The 16,319-nt window shown below is 33.4% G+C and overlaps 3 protein-coding genes across 4 annotated transcripts in view; 1 reads left to right on the forward strand and 2 right to left on the reverse strand.

Moving 5' to 3' along the window:
- Positions 1–916, reverse strand: part of LOC116773835 (retinal homeobox protein Rx-B) — a 33,377-nt gene extending 32,461 nt beyond the window's left edge. Inside the window, exon 1 of the mRNA XM_032666353.2 lies at positions 647–916. The gene's annotated coding sequence lies outside the window, so the exon portion shown is untranslated. The remainder of the gene's footprint in view (positions 1–646) is intronic.
- A 6,136-nt stretch (positions 917–7,052) lies between these two features.
- LOC116773922 (hematopoietically-expressed homeobox protein hhex) lies at positions 7,053–11,574 on the forward strand. Its single transcript, XM_032666502.2, has 3 exons — positions 7,053–7,476; positions 11,106–11,281; positions 11,369–11,574. The coding sequence occupies exons 1-3, from the start codon at positions 7,062–7,064 to the stop codon at positions 11,489–11,491; spliced, it is 714 nt and encodes a 237-aa protein (XP_032522393.2). The 5' UTR covers positions 7,053–7,061; the 3' UTR covers positions 11,492–11,574.
- Positions 11,575–12,415: 841 nt separating this feature from the next.
- On the reverse strand, positions 12,416–16,084 carry LOC116774035 (protein jagunal). 2 transcript variants are annotated; one of them, XM_032666641.2, is made up of 4 exons: positions 15,828–16,084; positions 15,260–15,401; positions 14,634–14,861; positions 12,416–13,491 (listed from the first exon to the last, which is right to left on the reverse strand). In XM_032666641.2, the coding sequence occupies exons 1-4, from the start codon at positions 15,914–15,916 to the stop codon at positions 13,366–13,368; spliced, it is 585 nt and encodes a 194-aa protein (XP_032522532.1). In that variant the 5' UTR covers positions 15,917–16,084; the 3' UTR covers positions 12,416–13,365. The 2 variants fall into 2 exon arrangements, with proteins under 2 accessions (XP_032522532.1, XP_032522533.1); XM_032666642.2 differs by lacking the exon at positions 15,828–16,084 and adding an exon at positions 15,516–15,713.
- Positions 16,085–16,319: the final 235 nt, after the last annotated feature.

A 16,319-nucleotide genomic window follows, 5' to 3' on the forward strand; every position in this document is an offset into this window, starting at 1 on the left:
CTGACCTTTTTCGTGTATGTTTTGACGGAACTTTTCATCTGTTTACCTTTTTCCAACCTGTCATTTGTGTGACACAACGTGACAAGAACACCAATAACACCTAAAGTATAAGGGCGTCGTGTGATGTACGACAAGTTTATTAAAAGTTAATAAAGTTTATTTATACCATTTGTAACTTAACTGTCACTGCAACTTTGAACTCGAAATGTTTTTTGAAGTTAATTACAGAGTTATATTTCATTTACGAATTATAGAAATTGTTATGTTCTTGTTTCTCATCCATGATCAAAATAGATTCGTTTGTATCAAATAAATGTATTTCGTCAATTATGTAAAATAAATAAAAAATCATCAACATTAAATTCAATATCAGAAACTATTGTAACGTATAAATATGTTTTAAGAAACTGACAAAGATATTTTTAGAATATTCTGACATAAAAAGTTAAAAGCAACACAATTTAAATTCCGATATTTTAAATTATGCCATATCTTATCGTTAATTGATTCAACATCAATCACTATCGATATCGAAAAGAATGTTGACATAATGAACAAAAAAAATACATTATAAAAACCATATCATCTCAGAGTAGCGACAATCGTCAGGCCATAATAAAAACTTTATAATGAATTCATTACTCACCAAACAGGTCCGATATCCGAATCAATCATCACACTGAAGGAACCCAGTTAAATGTCACAGTCGGAAAAAAAACAAACGTCAATTTAACAAAAGTAGTGTCAACGCATTATGGCGGGAACAATGGCGTAGAATCGCTTACGAGCGAAGTTTGCCGAACGTTTAACGTGTTTGTGTGTGTGCGTGAGGTTGCCGGTGTTGTGTCTGTGTGTGTGTGTGTACTGAGCTGTTAACGCGACGATCCTCACAGTTAGACTAACTCACATCCAAATCGCTTAATTTTATGAGTTGTTGCCTTCTCCACCCCTCGCGCGCCGTCCGCTATGACTTTGGAGAGACGTACTTATTATTATGAACCTTATCGTTATTAAGAAATTAATTTCTAATCGACCATTTCTGAGAATAGCATTTTAGCTGTATCTGTCTCCATCTCCTTATCTTTGATGTAATTTACCAATTAGTTGTAAAATATCACACTGCTTAATCGGTAATTGGATATTGATTTGAAAACAAGGTATTATAAAATAATGAAAAGATATGTTTGTTTGTAACTTTAAGAATTAATTTTCTAAAAGAAAGATGTAAGAGATATATAAGTTTTTTTAAAAGAGGTTATGTTTCTTGAATAATATGTTTCTAATTCTTGTAACGCGAATTTATAAATTGTAAGTAAATAAGATGTTTTGTACAAAATATTATTGTATAATTTGAATATTTTTAATTAAACAGCTTCTACTAAAGATACATAGAAATTATTTGAAATCTTTCATTAATACGTTTAGATATTATGTTTAAAGTGTTTAAGTCTTTAAGAATTAATTTTTATAATTGAAGATAACACTTTGATTGCTATCTCGTATTTATCATCATTAAAACTTTTATAATTGCTTCGATAAAAATTATTATCATTGTACACATACCATTTATTGAGAAAAATCCTTATTGTTACAAAAAAATTAAAATTTAGCAATGGTTATTAATAAACTATAAAATTTATTCCGTACGTCCACACAAAGTCACATCACGCGAGGCATTTAGCTCCGGTACAGTAGCAATAACTCAGCACAGGAAATCACGTCATCGCTCTATTACAGCACGCACACAGACACACGGGACACACACACAGGAGCCGCGTGTACACACGAGGCGGTGCTCCGGCCGGCTGAAATGGATGCGTTCAGATGTAATAAATATAATATTAACATTACAATAATAGATTTACATTTGACGTAGGAAATATTACAAAATGGAGACGTCGGCTTACGGTAATCCATTGATACAGTCCGTATCATGCGACAGATAGATCGTAGCTGGCGAAAACAAACAGAGGAATTATCGTCCAATTAAGATATGCTCAATGTTATAATAAAAACGTTATCTGACTGGTGCGACGGAGAATTAAATGGAGATAGGACCTTATATACATGTACGTTCACATGACACGTAGCGCCGGGTTCGGTCGTGCAGGCCGCGTCGCTAATTGTGTGCGTCGGCATCACATCGCATTGTTAATACTATGTATCCATTTGACGTATTAACGTGTCATACATACACAGACATACACACACCCGACACACCGCATACAGCCTGCTCCACCATCCTCGGCTCGTCACTACCTCGCACTGAGTGACGGTCGACGCCACAACCATTGTTATCACATATAAACTACTTCTTCTCATATTTTATGTGATTTCAAATATATATATATATTTCAAATATACTCGGATGTCAGCCATATACGAGACTGTATGTTGGATAAAAGCGAGCGACCCGCCGCAGTGTACCCCCTGTATCAGCGTGTTATAACTGTAATGAAGCCGACAGTTCGCGAGACACGAGGCTTTAATTAGGAGGCCTTTTGTGTGTTTGATTGTTACTATTGTTTTATTACCAGTTATATACAAAACTACACATTCATATGTGACGTCGGCTCGTACACGGACACGAGAGGTTTCGACTCTTGTGCATAGTGGACCGAGGCCGAGAGAAGAAGTCGATGCGAGCCTCTCATGTCTGACGAAGGAATGTAGCTCGTAGCACGGGGAACGTAGCACTCGCCGCTACGGCGTAGGCTTCACATATAGACAAGACAGACAGACTCAAAGTGCAGCTTTTGTATCATATATGTACAATCAATTTTTTTTTTATTTAATATAAATTGATTACAAACATTAACTGTATGTCCCTTAACCGATACCGATGTTTAACCGATAAATATTAAAATTACTATGAATATAAATAAAATATATTTTGTAAATTATCTATCAAAATTAATAAAAAATATAAAAGATATTAATTAAATATTACTGTGAATATTAACTTCTATATAAATTAATTATTATAGTTTATGTAGGCGAGGAGTTATTTATGAACAATAAGCCGGTCCGTGTATATGTGGACACAGACAGACACACGTGTTAATGGACAATAAAACTGTGTGTCGGTAACTCGGTACGTGTTCATGAAGCTGGACCCTTCTCCGTGAGGCGACTCGTAATGGAGAGGCTCGCGGCAGGAACACGACCAGCCACCCCGGGGAGGAAACATGCTGACTAACTCAAATAAGTGATCCATAGTAGGTTTTAAATGTTTGCCTGTATTTATAATTAATAAAATTAGAGTTGTTGGTGTAATAATATATAAAACACCGTAATTTTTAAACTGTGACCTCCTTATAATGATCTGGATTATTTTTATATTTTATACTGTGAAGAAATTACACAGATATAAAATAAGTTATAAAACAACGATGCTTAAATAACATCAAACTAAATAAAGTGTCCCTGATGTACATTATATATATTAATATATTCTCATTCCAAAAGAAATACAAATATTATAAATGTAATTATTACAATTTATCATCCTCATTCCCGAACGAACACTTAAATAACTCATCAAATATAAAGAAATAAAGATAAAATGCAACCTTAAAGACACCCGCTCACACAAAAACGGCTACCGGCTGGTGCTGCGACCCGAAAACGACTACGGCACACAAAAAAAAACAGCCAAAGATCTATAAAAGAGGCTTTTAAACAATTAAGACGGACGGACCAATTAAATATACCATGCTGTTAATCGCTCCAACAAAAAATACACATAAAATTGTGATGTCTGTGTCGTGGGTTCAACACACTAACGTCTCTTATTAGACTCACAATATTATACTTCAGATATTTACGGCAGTACAGGGTTATGACATAGCCTGATACAAACGCACACTCTTATTTGATTTACAATAATCAGTGCGTTCACAAAATATAAAATATATAAGTTGTGATGTCTAACCACTCATCATTAGACCAATAAATTAGTATTTTTCCATTTTATAAAGATTTACAATAAATCCATTGAAATTAACTAAGATATTGCCGTATCATATTGCCACAATATATATTATATATTTGCTGCTGGACCGATAATATTATAAGGACTCACGCTAATTGACTGTAAAGGAGACGCGACTGGAGAAGGCGGAGGCTAGGAAGGAGTATTGAGGTTACAAACATTACACGAGCACTACACACAGATATAAAACAAGCAATAATTCCAGATTATATAGAATAACTTCCAAGTGTCGCATCCATGTTTATATCTGTGTAGTATCCCCCGCTAGTCGCTAGTCTCTTCCATTAACTCTAGCTCCACGATTTCCCCCGAACATTCCCAAATAAAAAGCCACATCATAAAGTGTGTTCCATCTATATCCTAACCCATGGCTTCTTAAGCATAATGAGCTCCGCCATTAACGGACCTTTATTGATATTTTACGAGAGCTTTGATTTATAGAAATTATGATGCCATGCTTCACGAGCGGCCGCTGCGAACTGGGGTTTGTTTTAAAACGGTTCACTATAGTACAGATATCGATGGAATGTTACAAATATGATAAAGTTTATTTAATATTGAACTATTAAGTACATCAAGTAATTTAACTTTACAGCGATTTTTTATATTATATTTTAAGTATAAATTTTAGAACCAAAATTATTCGAAACTTTTTATAAAACAGTTAAAATCATACTATAAGAATAAACATACCTATAAAAATAAAAAGATAATTTTATTGGAATGAAATAAAAAAAAATCAAATCAATAACAATACGAATTAACGAGACCACGGAGTAAAACGACTTCATCTTAATTGTAATTTCTCTTAATCGCAGTAATTCTTTATAAAACCAATAAAACCATCGCCATTTGTATTTCTTAAACAAATAAATCTAACGACCGTACATGAAGTGACACAACATGTCAACGTCAACTAATTATATGCTGCAGGCGACATTTAACTCTGTGAACACGTAATAAAGTAGATTATTGTATGTGTGTGTTATAATGAAGCGTGTCATATCTGCCGTATATTATAACCCGTTCACGTTGAGGAGAGCTCGTAACCAGTGAGTGGTGGTCGTAGGCGGGTGTCGTCTCAACTCGGTCGGGTGTTCGGTACAGGTGGGCCACTACTGAATAAAAATAGACTCAAAATCAATACAATACTTAGCGGGATGGCGTACAGAGGGTGGATAAAGATGAAGACGTTCGGAAACATTTAGGGGATGATACGAGGGTTAAGGTTCATCAACATATTAACAAAAATATATTATTATTATAATGACAATATTTATTATATCGTTTCTTGTGAAGCTACCTACAAACCCTTTTGTTGTTCATTATTACAAAATTTGTACCGTGTTAAATAATAGATATTAAATTAAAGTATATTATATAACTGACATTCAAATAAAAAAATTAAGTAACACACGTTTTATGTAAACCGTTATTATTTTATGTTTATCGATAACTCTCCTTCAATCCCTATAATCCCCAAGGACTGTCAGCTCTTAAGTAATCGGCCATTATATCGATTCTGGCCACAATCTACAACAACAATTGTTATTACTTAATGTACGACTTACATCGAGCGTCCACACAGACATCGTACATTACAATATACAAGGAATCGGGCGATGGATGTGCCAGTGGAGGTTGAGTAACTTATTAATATGTCAACAGTTCTTATAAAACTGATCGATTAGAATAGTTTAGTGAAATGTCGAGATGCTCGTTTGAGAATAATCATTCATTAATAATAATGTTGAATAATTTAGGAAATCAATCGATAAATTGTATTATGATTCACAAATGTTGTTATCACATATTACAAACCAGCACCACACACGTGTTTGACATCGAAATGTGAACACAGACAAATAATGATTACATTAAGAGTGAATCAAAAGATATTGTAATATTAATGTGTATATGTACTTGTATAGTGTGAGCCGTATCTATTAAATGCAAACAAACGGACAAAATAAAGCACCAATTAGGCTTCCTAAATCATAAAACGTTGAATTCCCTCGTTTCATACCGACGACCGCTATCTCGTAGCTGGAAAATGAATATGAGACCTATATTTATATAAATATAGCCGTCTTTCCCTTGCTGATATTCGGACGAAGGGATACTCGGAGAGCTGTATATAGACAAAGTGAAAGGGGTTAAAAATACGCAGCCCCAATTAATTAGAGACAATTAGCCGCCCTTGCATAACAAAAGGTAAAAACTCTAGCCATTAATTAAGGTATTCGGCCCCTTTGTTGTGTAAATCCTTCACGGAACCTTCCATCGGCTGTATGGAGCTATTAAATTAAATGGTCGCTCGAGGTTCACTGAGGAATGCGATTTAAACAGTTCCAGCTGAAGAAGCTGGTGGTGATGGAGAAACATGCTGGAGAAGAGTCATCACTCTGTCGAAGGTGAACTTTTTATAAAAAAATTATATGGGAGGAAAATTAAATGAGCTAACGTAACGAGAGACTCCGGTAGAAGTGTCTTTTAAACCTGACGGAACACTTGTTGCACTTCTCGTTACCAAACACGCTTTCTTTTATAATAGTATGAAATATCGAAATAAAAAAGGCCAAAAATTCGAACTGAAACTCAAGAAGACGAGACGGGTTTTATCAAAGGGTTTAAAATAATTTCCGTGACATTAATAAGCGAACAATTGGCGTCATTACTCTCCGGAGACCGCGAGTCGATCGATCGCCAGCGTAGCATTCATTGCAGCGTTGATAACGTACCACACCGACTGAAACCCGCTGACAGCTTTCAATAATCCACACATTTGTTAATGATTACACGCACTTGAAGCTAACGACCTAATCTCCGCTGTCCATACAACCTTAAAAGCTCTAACACTATCTGGATCACCCAGATAAATAACTCCTAAACCTTCACCGCCGAAGAACAATCGACTCTAACGTTAAACATATAGAACTTACAATCGTTCCGCTTCTACCGGCGCCAGTATCTCATCTGATAAGAATTGTCCATTAAACAAGTAGCTATCAATTACGGGGCTCGTCGTATTAAAGATAACTCGGACAGTGTCCAGCGAACAGTCGGAATGTGCGAGTGCAGCAAAAAGAAAGCCTCCTTCCTCATAGACGACATCTTGAACACCGGCAGGAGCTCACAGAGCGGCACGCAGAGATGTAAGAGTCAGGCGAACAGGTGCGAGAGACACAGGAAAATCAACTTTATTGACGAGGTGCACAAGGAACTGGAGTCCACCAAGGTGAATATGAATCTGGAGCAAAGGAGGAACACGTACCCTCTGTATCCGATGCCCATAAAGCCGGGAGTCGCTTGGCCGCAATACAAAATGAAGGCGGGATATCCCATGGACAACAGACCCTCGGTAAACTACTACAGCGAACCAGTCCTGAAGGCGGAGCATATACTGAGGAACCAGCTCGCGGCCACCAGATACGTGGCCGGCCCTGGACCCTTCTTGAGACAGGTGTACGGCTTTGACAGAGGTAGGCTCGCTGAATACTATCAACAAAAAACATACATTTCAAAAATCATGCTCAGTAGAAACCCACCGTGGACACTGTTAAAGTAGATCTCAATAATAGAAAAGATTCTTTCGACTATACAAATAATACTACTGCCTATAACTACTCAACTTTACAAATATAATGAAAACATTACTTTATTCCCGTTATATTAGTATCAATTGTATTTATTATAAGCGAAGTTTTTCTCCAATGTATCCGCAGCCAACAAAACGAGGCGATACAAATCATGATATTATAAAAAAAATCGATTCAGCAAATGATAAACGTTAATAGATGTTTGAATAAGAAATTTAAGGATTTTGGTGGTAATAATCGATTAATAATCCAAAGATAACGAACGAAACTAACTTATCGAACTGCAAATAATACAGATATATTAATATTTCAACGATGAATAATGATAAGTTCAAGATTGTTGTTGCAATTAATCAGGATACACAAAAATAAACCCAAAACTATATCTACATACGACGTTTTAAAATAATCATTGTGTCTGTCGGTTCAGTGTCTATGTAAGTCAGTTGTTGTACACGAAAAGACAACCTGTTACAAAGTAAAAGTAATTTGATTTAAAATAGCACCAGAGAAGACAAGATAAAGCCAATGTAAGGAAATCTGGAATTACGAAATAAACCCAGAGCATATCTTAATTAGTTCGTAAAAGTAATGTCCAATACTTTATAATATAGTGTAATGAAAGCGAGCTCTTCGTATGTATAATATAAAAACATTTAAGGAACACGAATATTCAATTATCGAGTATCAACAGGCGATGCGAGGATTGTATCTAACAGCAATTCATCATCGACATTTAAAATTGGCCGATAACCTTATTTGATTGCCCAATCATTTAATACATTATATGTTGTTAGCGCTCCACGATTACTCCGAAATATATTCTAATCACAATTTACTGTTATGGAAACGAAACGTCTTGTAAAGTGAATATCCTAAGTTTTTTTAAATACACGAGCTCAAATGGATAAACTGACACACGCAGAAGGATCTTTTGTCTTTATTAATATATAAAACTCGAGTGTTTCTTTAGTAAATTCAAAAAACGGCTTTTTGCTAAACATATATGAGAGTATATAATGAATCAATAAAGCAATTTAAAAAAGATATGTCTGTCTGTCTGGTTGTTCGGCTAATTTCTAGATGTTCTGAACCGAGATTGAGTTGAATTCCACTAACCCGTACCTAACATCATAAGAAGTGACTTAGGCTTCTTCATGAAGGACTTCAAAGACGAGGAAGTATTAATTCAAGTAACCACAGTTTTTCAAATTTAGTTTTCTAATCGGAAATCAGGATTTCATGTAAGGGTCCTCGAGAAATAGAATGAAACCTCATAAGGATCATACAGAATATTTCAGAATGGATTCAATATGCGAGTAAAGTCACAGACAACAACTAGCTTCATAAAATATCATATTGTAACGAACACTTTAACAATATAAACATGAAACACCAACAGACGAAATGTTGTTTGAGCAATTTTTAAGTAAACGAGTTATCAAAGCTCTCCTATATTTCCTGATTGCGATTAGATTACAAATTAAAGTAAACCAAGTGTTTCCTAATAATGTCAAACTAAAATATATTTTTGTTGAAAAATATTTATTTATATGATATATTAATTATAATTATATAGAACTACTACAAATATAAATGTACACGTAACCACAAAACTAAATTTCTTTACTAAGCAGTCTCTTAACTGATACTACTAGTGTCATCTATCGATGGTTTCTGAAACTATCTCTATTTATAAAAAAACCTTACATGTGAAGCCATTTCTCGCAATAGACCTTTGAAAAAAAATACAAACATTGGGGTATTTTTATTTCAAAAATATAACCTTTAAAAGATTTATTTAATATTATGGTTATATATTTAAAAAAAATGTAATTGATAGCAATATTTAAATCAATACAAAATTTCGAATATAAAAAGGCACACTGAGCAGCTAGTGTCCTAATTGATTTCTCACAAATCACAATGTATTTTGAGTCAACCGGAAAAGAAAATATTATAATGCAGTACAAAACAAATGTTATCAGTAAGCTTATACTAAGTTGCCAACGCCTCACACAAGCTTGTAGTGTGAGTGTACTAACTCGGATTAAGCAGTGTGTCATGTGTCGTGTTACTTCATATTCGTATGTAATGGAAGAGGTTCTGCGCACGGATGAAGGCCATATTTAAAACAACCTAATTTAATGGAACAGGTTTATTAAATTGTCAATGAATATTCGTTACAGTAAGTTCTACTCCTCCAGTTAAAACATCTTTCGAGATCTCGTAAGTCCATCTGGCGCTGGATAACGTTCCAAACGTACACGATATACTATAATACGTACAGTAGATATTCTTGAAATAACAAATGAATCACGAATTCTGACATTAGGAAAAGTTTTTTTTTTTTGTTTGCTATTTAGATGTCACAGATCAGTTTTGCTAAGAAATTCCGAATATACCGAAATCTCGAGTTCAAAAAAACACCATCCCACACCGCGCTAACCACCGGCTGTAAATCTATTGCTTTATTTAAATAAAAACCACACATTATTTGGCATAAAACACTATTCGTCATAATAATTTTATTACATGTCATGTAGAAAACAAATATCCTTTGACAGCAGACAACAGCACCCTAGTCTTAATACCTACCTCGATAGGTAAACACTTAGTTTTGGATTACATATATAATACTGATATAAAGAATTACTTCCATCTTCAATTTTATTTTAATTTTTGTCAGTTATTTTTTATATTATTTATTCAAGTAACTTCTGTGTTCTTAGTGTAAGTTTTCATTGTCACACTACATCCGACGCGACTTCTGTTCTCATTAAATAACCTACGTTAATATTAAAAAATGCGAATATTTATCAATGAAAATCTGATAACTTGAACAGACCATATCGTTTTCAACTTGTACAAGGCTAATAAATAATAAACCAAGATAAGTTAAATGCATACATTTCTTTCAAACTGCTAACCATCTTATAAATTCAACTTTTATTTTCCTACATTCATTCCTCAGTATTATTTCCTTCAATTCGTTAATCGTGACTAATAGAATCTAATCTTTAAAAATCCCTTCTCTTTTCCTAAACACTCCATAGTGTCGTGACTTACTGATTAAACATTTCATATAATAAATTGTTATTATATCAACAGATAGCTCTTAATCTCTGAGTAAATTTCATTACTTCATAATGGTTCCATATCGCGGTTTTAATTTCTTTTGATTCGCTTCATTACAAGCTAATACTTTTTTCGATACACCATATCATATTCAATAGATAGTAAAGTAATAAAAAGCACAATGTTTTATTATCGGGCGATTATAGCATCAATCAAATACAAATATCAAATTAATAATTGGGACGGGCTATGACTGTCATTTCGATAATAACGTGTTAAAAATATCGATAACATATAGATATACATGAATATCGTGACGGAATCTTCAAATCCTAATCTGTACTTAAAAAATATGTTTTTAAAACGTTAATAGATATATCCTGTTATAAAGATACCCACTATATAAGTATATAATATTATATCAACACACCCAGTTCCACCATCTTGCTGTAGTTCCTGGCTGGGTGTGGGGACGAGACGGAAGGGCGGACAGGTTCGCTTCAGTGCTGTTCAAACTGGAGCCTTAGAGAGACGTTTCAGTGCCAGCAAATACCTTAGTCCTGATGAACGGAGAGCTCTAGCGGCCTCTTTACGACTCAGTGACCGTCAGGTAAAGGAAAATACTAAAGAATTTTTTAGTGATATACCCACATTAACTCAATTGCGTCCTTGTAACTTAACAGTCCATTATCATCAGGTAAAGACGTGGTTTCAAAATCGTCGTGCCAAGTGGAGGAGGATGACTCCGGAGTCAGCGGACCCCGCCAGCCCGCTTGGAGTTGACTCTGATGATGACGTACACATAGCTGATGAAGACTGACCATATTTAATTTTAATGTACATACGTATGACTAGCATGAATGACTGAATTCGTTAAGAAAATACATAAACCTATTTAGCTAACTTTGTTTTAGAATTTTAGACAAATGTGAAATATTAATAGGTTAACATTAATAGGACGAAATGTCCTTGTTTTAGATATCGTTAAAGATTATTCATTATTTTATCATTTTCAACAAGGTCTCCATAACTTATTTATGTTGGAATCTTCTGTATATAAATATTAAAAATAATTCAATACGGTGTGCCTACAGGCTATAGCACTCATTATTAGTAGTATTTATTATTTTGATCACACCATGAATATAATAGCTACATTATTATCGCGATATATATATTTTATCATGTCACAGATTCGTATTGAACATTTACAAGTTTATTATTTATTTATCTGTGTAATTATGATCGACAATCTGACAATTATTGCGAGCCTTACAGTTTACCTACATTAAATTCAATGTTGGATATGTTCAGTGATATAAAGATATATTGTTAGCTTTTACTTCAACAATTGAAATGTATATATGAGACAGATCATTAGTTTAAAGCCAAGTGTTTGATGTTCCGATTTCTATTGAACGAAATGCTTTTTGCCGCTCAAAGTTTCTATAGCTAAACGACACGTCCCCAGGCGACATTCATCTATTTCATTTATTTCGGGGTCCAAATTCTTTACAAAGTAATTTAAAAATAGTCATATATTAATCTCGAGGCCTTACTTCTAGTGTTTGTAAATATTTCGTAAGTTCAACAGTGTAAGTTCCTTTAAATAAATTTACTTTTACCTTGTGAAATTAAATTTAAAATGTTCAACAATCCATTATTAATAGACTATTAATATTAAAAGTTTATCAAAGAAAAAATTAAGTAGAATTGTAAAATTTTACAAATGAAAGACAATAAATATATTTTTCATATAATTTATTACACACCGAGAGCATACCTTCATTATAAATATTTGTCTAGATTAGACCGAGTTACAAATAACATTAAAGTATTACTATATTTACAAACAAAAACATGTCTTTTCAATTTAGAAAAATATTTTGCATATGACTTCTTCAAGGTAAGATTTTTCATGACAAATTAAAATGAAATATCTTGTACTATATTAGAATTATAGTAATATTAAGTCACGGATTTGTAACAATGAGAAATATAATTAACCATACAAACAACGGCATCAATAAGTATGGCAGTGAAAAATAATACTGCCTTAGACAGATGTTTATACATTTTTTAAATCAAAATAAAACTCAACAAACATATATATTTTTTAATCTACACTAAGAATTTCTTCAATAAAATAAAAGGTATAAAATTAAATATATTTAATAACAGTATAAAAACATTAAATAAAAAGGAACAAAGAGGACTTAATATTTGTTGGTCGAACGAGAGGTGAGAGGTTGCTTTGACTATTAAACTATATTTATGTACTGTGTAAAGGATAAATACTTATATAAAGTTACATATCAGGATTGTATATCTGAGGCCGTCATAGTGATGTTCACTTAAGAGAATCGTCTCCAAATACCTTACATATATATTCCTTTTTATAATTTCATAAAATGTGCAGTGAAAGTAACAAGTATGTATCTTCATTGTGAAAGTAAAGTATTGCAGTGGATGGACGGAAGATTGGATGAAGCCGGATGGATGAATTACATGTAGATTGATTTATGTATATAAATTATAATAATAACAATACAAAAAACGATTATTATACATGGCTATATGTATAGCACGTTATACGTGGAGATGATGAAGTACAAATCAAATAGTTTTTATTACAATATATAACTTAGTGATTTTCATCCAACCAACAATATTAATTTCCCTATGTAGTGTAGTTCATTCATGTTTCCTTGTACGTGAACGCCAGGCCCTCAGCAGTATCATGCTGAAGTACAACTGGAACATGTGGACCTGACACGACAGGAACACAAACACATACCACAGGAGACCGTACGGGTAGCCCTGAGGACAGACGACACAAAACATAAGACAAGTAATGAATATATATATAAATGAAATCACAAAATGTCAACAAAATAAATTTAAATGTGAATTAAGTATAGTAAGTTTAAGTGCATCAAATGTGGGAAAAATATAATTGTATGTTGTTTAATATTGTGGTGCAAAGAAAATGTTATGATGCCCCTATAACACACCCTACTCTGTTTGATATTAATGATACCTAAGTTTTTCGGATAACTACGCGTTTTTTTATTGTTTTCTTACTGCATGAAAGAGATGACATTCAAATTTCATCATGTCACCCTTGATCACGGTCGCCAAAAAGTAATAGGAACGTCGGCGAAATGCAGAAATAGAACAATCAAAACGCGTAGTAACCGAGGACCTTGGTTACATCTAAATTGATATTAATTATCAAAGATGTAGAGTCGTTCAGTACTCTGAAGATCAGGGAGGTATAAAACTGGGATAGAAGGATGGAAGACTACCTACAGTTGAAGTGGAATGTATTAGAACTAACCTTCACTGCCACTATGTTCTGTTTAAAAAAAAATAACATCAGGTTCGTGAAAGGAATTTGACCCAAAAAAAAGTCCTTTCGTAAACAAGACAGACAATATTTTAATTGTAAAAATATATTTCTAACTTTTTATTACGATCAGCAATATGCCAGGAATGTTTATTGCTATTTAATACTATAAGGCACTGGAACATGAAAGCTCTGTACTGCCACCTTTAAATTAAATTTTCCACTAATTTCATGTTCATAGTTGTCTATTTTACCTCGTGGTTAATAATTTTAGTCTATGAATGAAACATTAAACATTATAAATATTTATATCAAGCAAAGCTATTGAGAAGGGAATTTGTTGTATGAGTTTAGAATTCTAATAACAATGACAATTTCAATACTCAGAATTGTTTATGATTTTCCTACCTCCATTCTCATATGGAAACATTTGAAATAACATTTCTTATTATTATTATTTTTTTATCTGCCATCAGCTTTTCAGCCATAATCAGATGTTTTGTCTTGCTTTAGTGCTTCAGGAGTTATTCCATTTAATACTCTCCTACCATCGTCAGATTTGTCCACCCTTATTTCTTATTTTAATTATAATAATATTGTATACACCACGAACCTGCCACAGCTGTATATCCATGTCTTCAACATCATCCTCGTCAACTGTCAAATATTCATAGACATCCCCACAGTAATACACTACACAGTACAGCAACGGACCAAGTCCCAGGGCCGTGATCCCATACATGTAGCGGCGAAGTTGTTTCACATTGTTACGTTTGATAGCCGACAAACCAACAAATGACAGCAAAAGGGATAAACACCAAATGTACTCCCACCAGAGGGGCTGAAAGTTAAACATTTAAATTAATAATATATCAAACAAAAGGATAATTACCCGCCTTAATGTGGTGCTCAAAATGTTTTTAAAAAGTGACTCCACACACTACTGGTCAATTCCTATTAATGATATGTAATTTGTGATACAAAACTTATATGACAATTTGATGTACCAACAAACAAACGCTAACCATTATCAGCAAATAGAACAGTATAATTAAAATAATTTTTCTGTTATTATTATAATAATGTGCTCTGTAACAGATAGATCAGGGAGAGTTAAAGATATGTGGTAAATATTGTTCATGTTATTTTACTGTAATTATTTTCAATACATATGTGTGTTTATATTAAGACTATTGCTTTAGTTTTTCAATAATTTTATGTTTTTGGTGTAGTTATAACCTGTGGTATTTGAAGCTCCTCTATCTCCAGTATAAAGATGTCCAGCTTGTCCAGGATATCTGCTGAGAGTTTTGCAAGCATCGCCAGGAATAGTATGTGATGGAAGAAGATGCAATATTTAAGACGGGATTTGTTTAATGCACTGGAATTATTAATACAACAGGAATAAGTGTTACTATACACAGTATAGACTATAATAAAATGAATAAACTTTAAATATACTGAACATAACAATTCTTTGCTTTTTTTGTCTTACCTCATTTTTATACTGAGCTAGGCTCAAGAATGTAACAATTAGTAACAAAACGACCACACTAGTCGCTATAATAAGAACATTGTTTTTATTTTATTAGACCTACACGTTAGACAGACAATGTGATAAGAATGCGACGGATCCAAACAGACAATCGTTTCAACGATTGGCGCCAAACAGTTCACTATCAAGCTTTCGGCTAAAAATAATTTGACGGAACTTGATGAAATGTCGTGTGTCACATCCTCGCCTCTCTGGGATCACTGTCAACGGCGGAGCAGCCGAACACACGTAAAAAATAATTCCAAAACTCACCTTATTTGATACTGAGCCGCTATTTTTTCTCTGTGTTCATAGTCAGCTCCATTCGTCCCAGTCACCATAACACCGCCTCTTGAAGCCATTTTTTAAATAAACTCCAACTATTTTACGAGTTGTCAAGTGTCTCTAGCAGCTGGTTATCACAACTTAGCTCATAAATTTAATATCTCTGTTTATAATTCAATATTATTATTCAATCCATCACAATTTCACATCTGCCATACGAATTTTAGCTGGGTATCTGACACTATGACATGTCACCTGCCAACTTTTCAAGGTTGGCAAATTGACGTCCAGAAAGTTTAAAAGTATTACCCCATTTACAACCTAAATTTTGTTTACAAATATTTAACCAATGTATTTTCTCTGCCGGCAAAATTTGTACTCGTCATTGTTATAATATATTCATTTAGTGATGATGATGTCATTCACACTGATCTCTATTTTCACTTCCAATTAGGAAACCTAAATAGTTTTACAAATTGT

The sequence above is a fragment of the Danaus plexippus genome, chromosome 20 (genome assembly GCF_018135715.1).
Source record: "Danaus plexippus chromosome 20, MEX_DaPlex, whole genome shotgun sequence".
Classification (NCBI taxonomy): Eukaryota; Metazoa; Arthropoda; class Insecta; order Lepidoptera; family Nymphalidae; genus Danaus; species Danaus plexippus.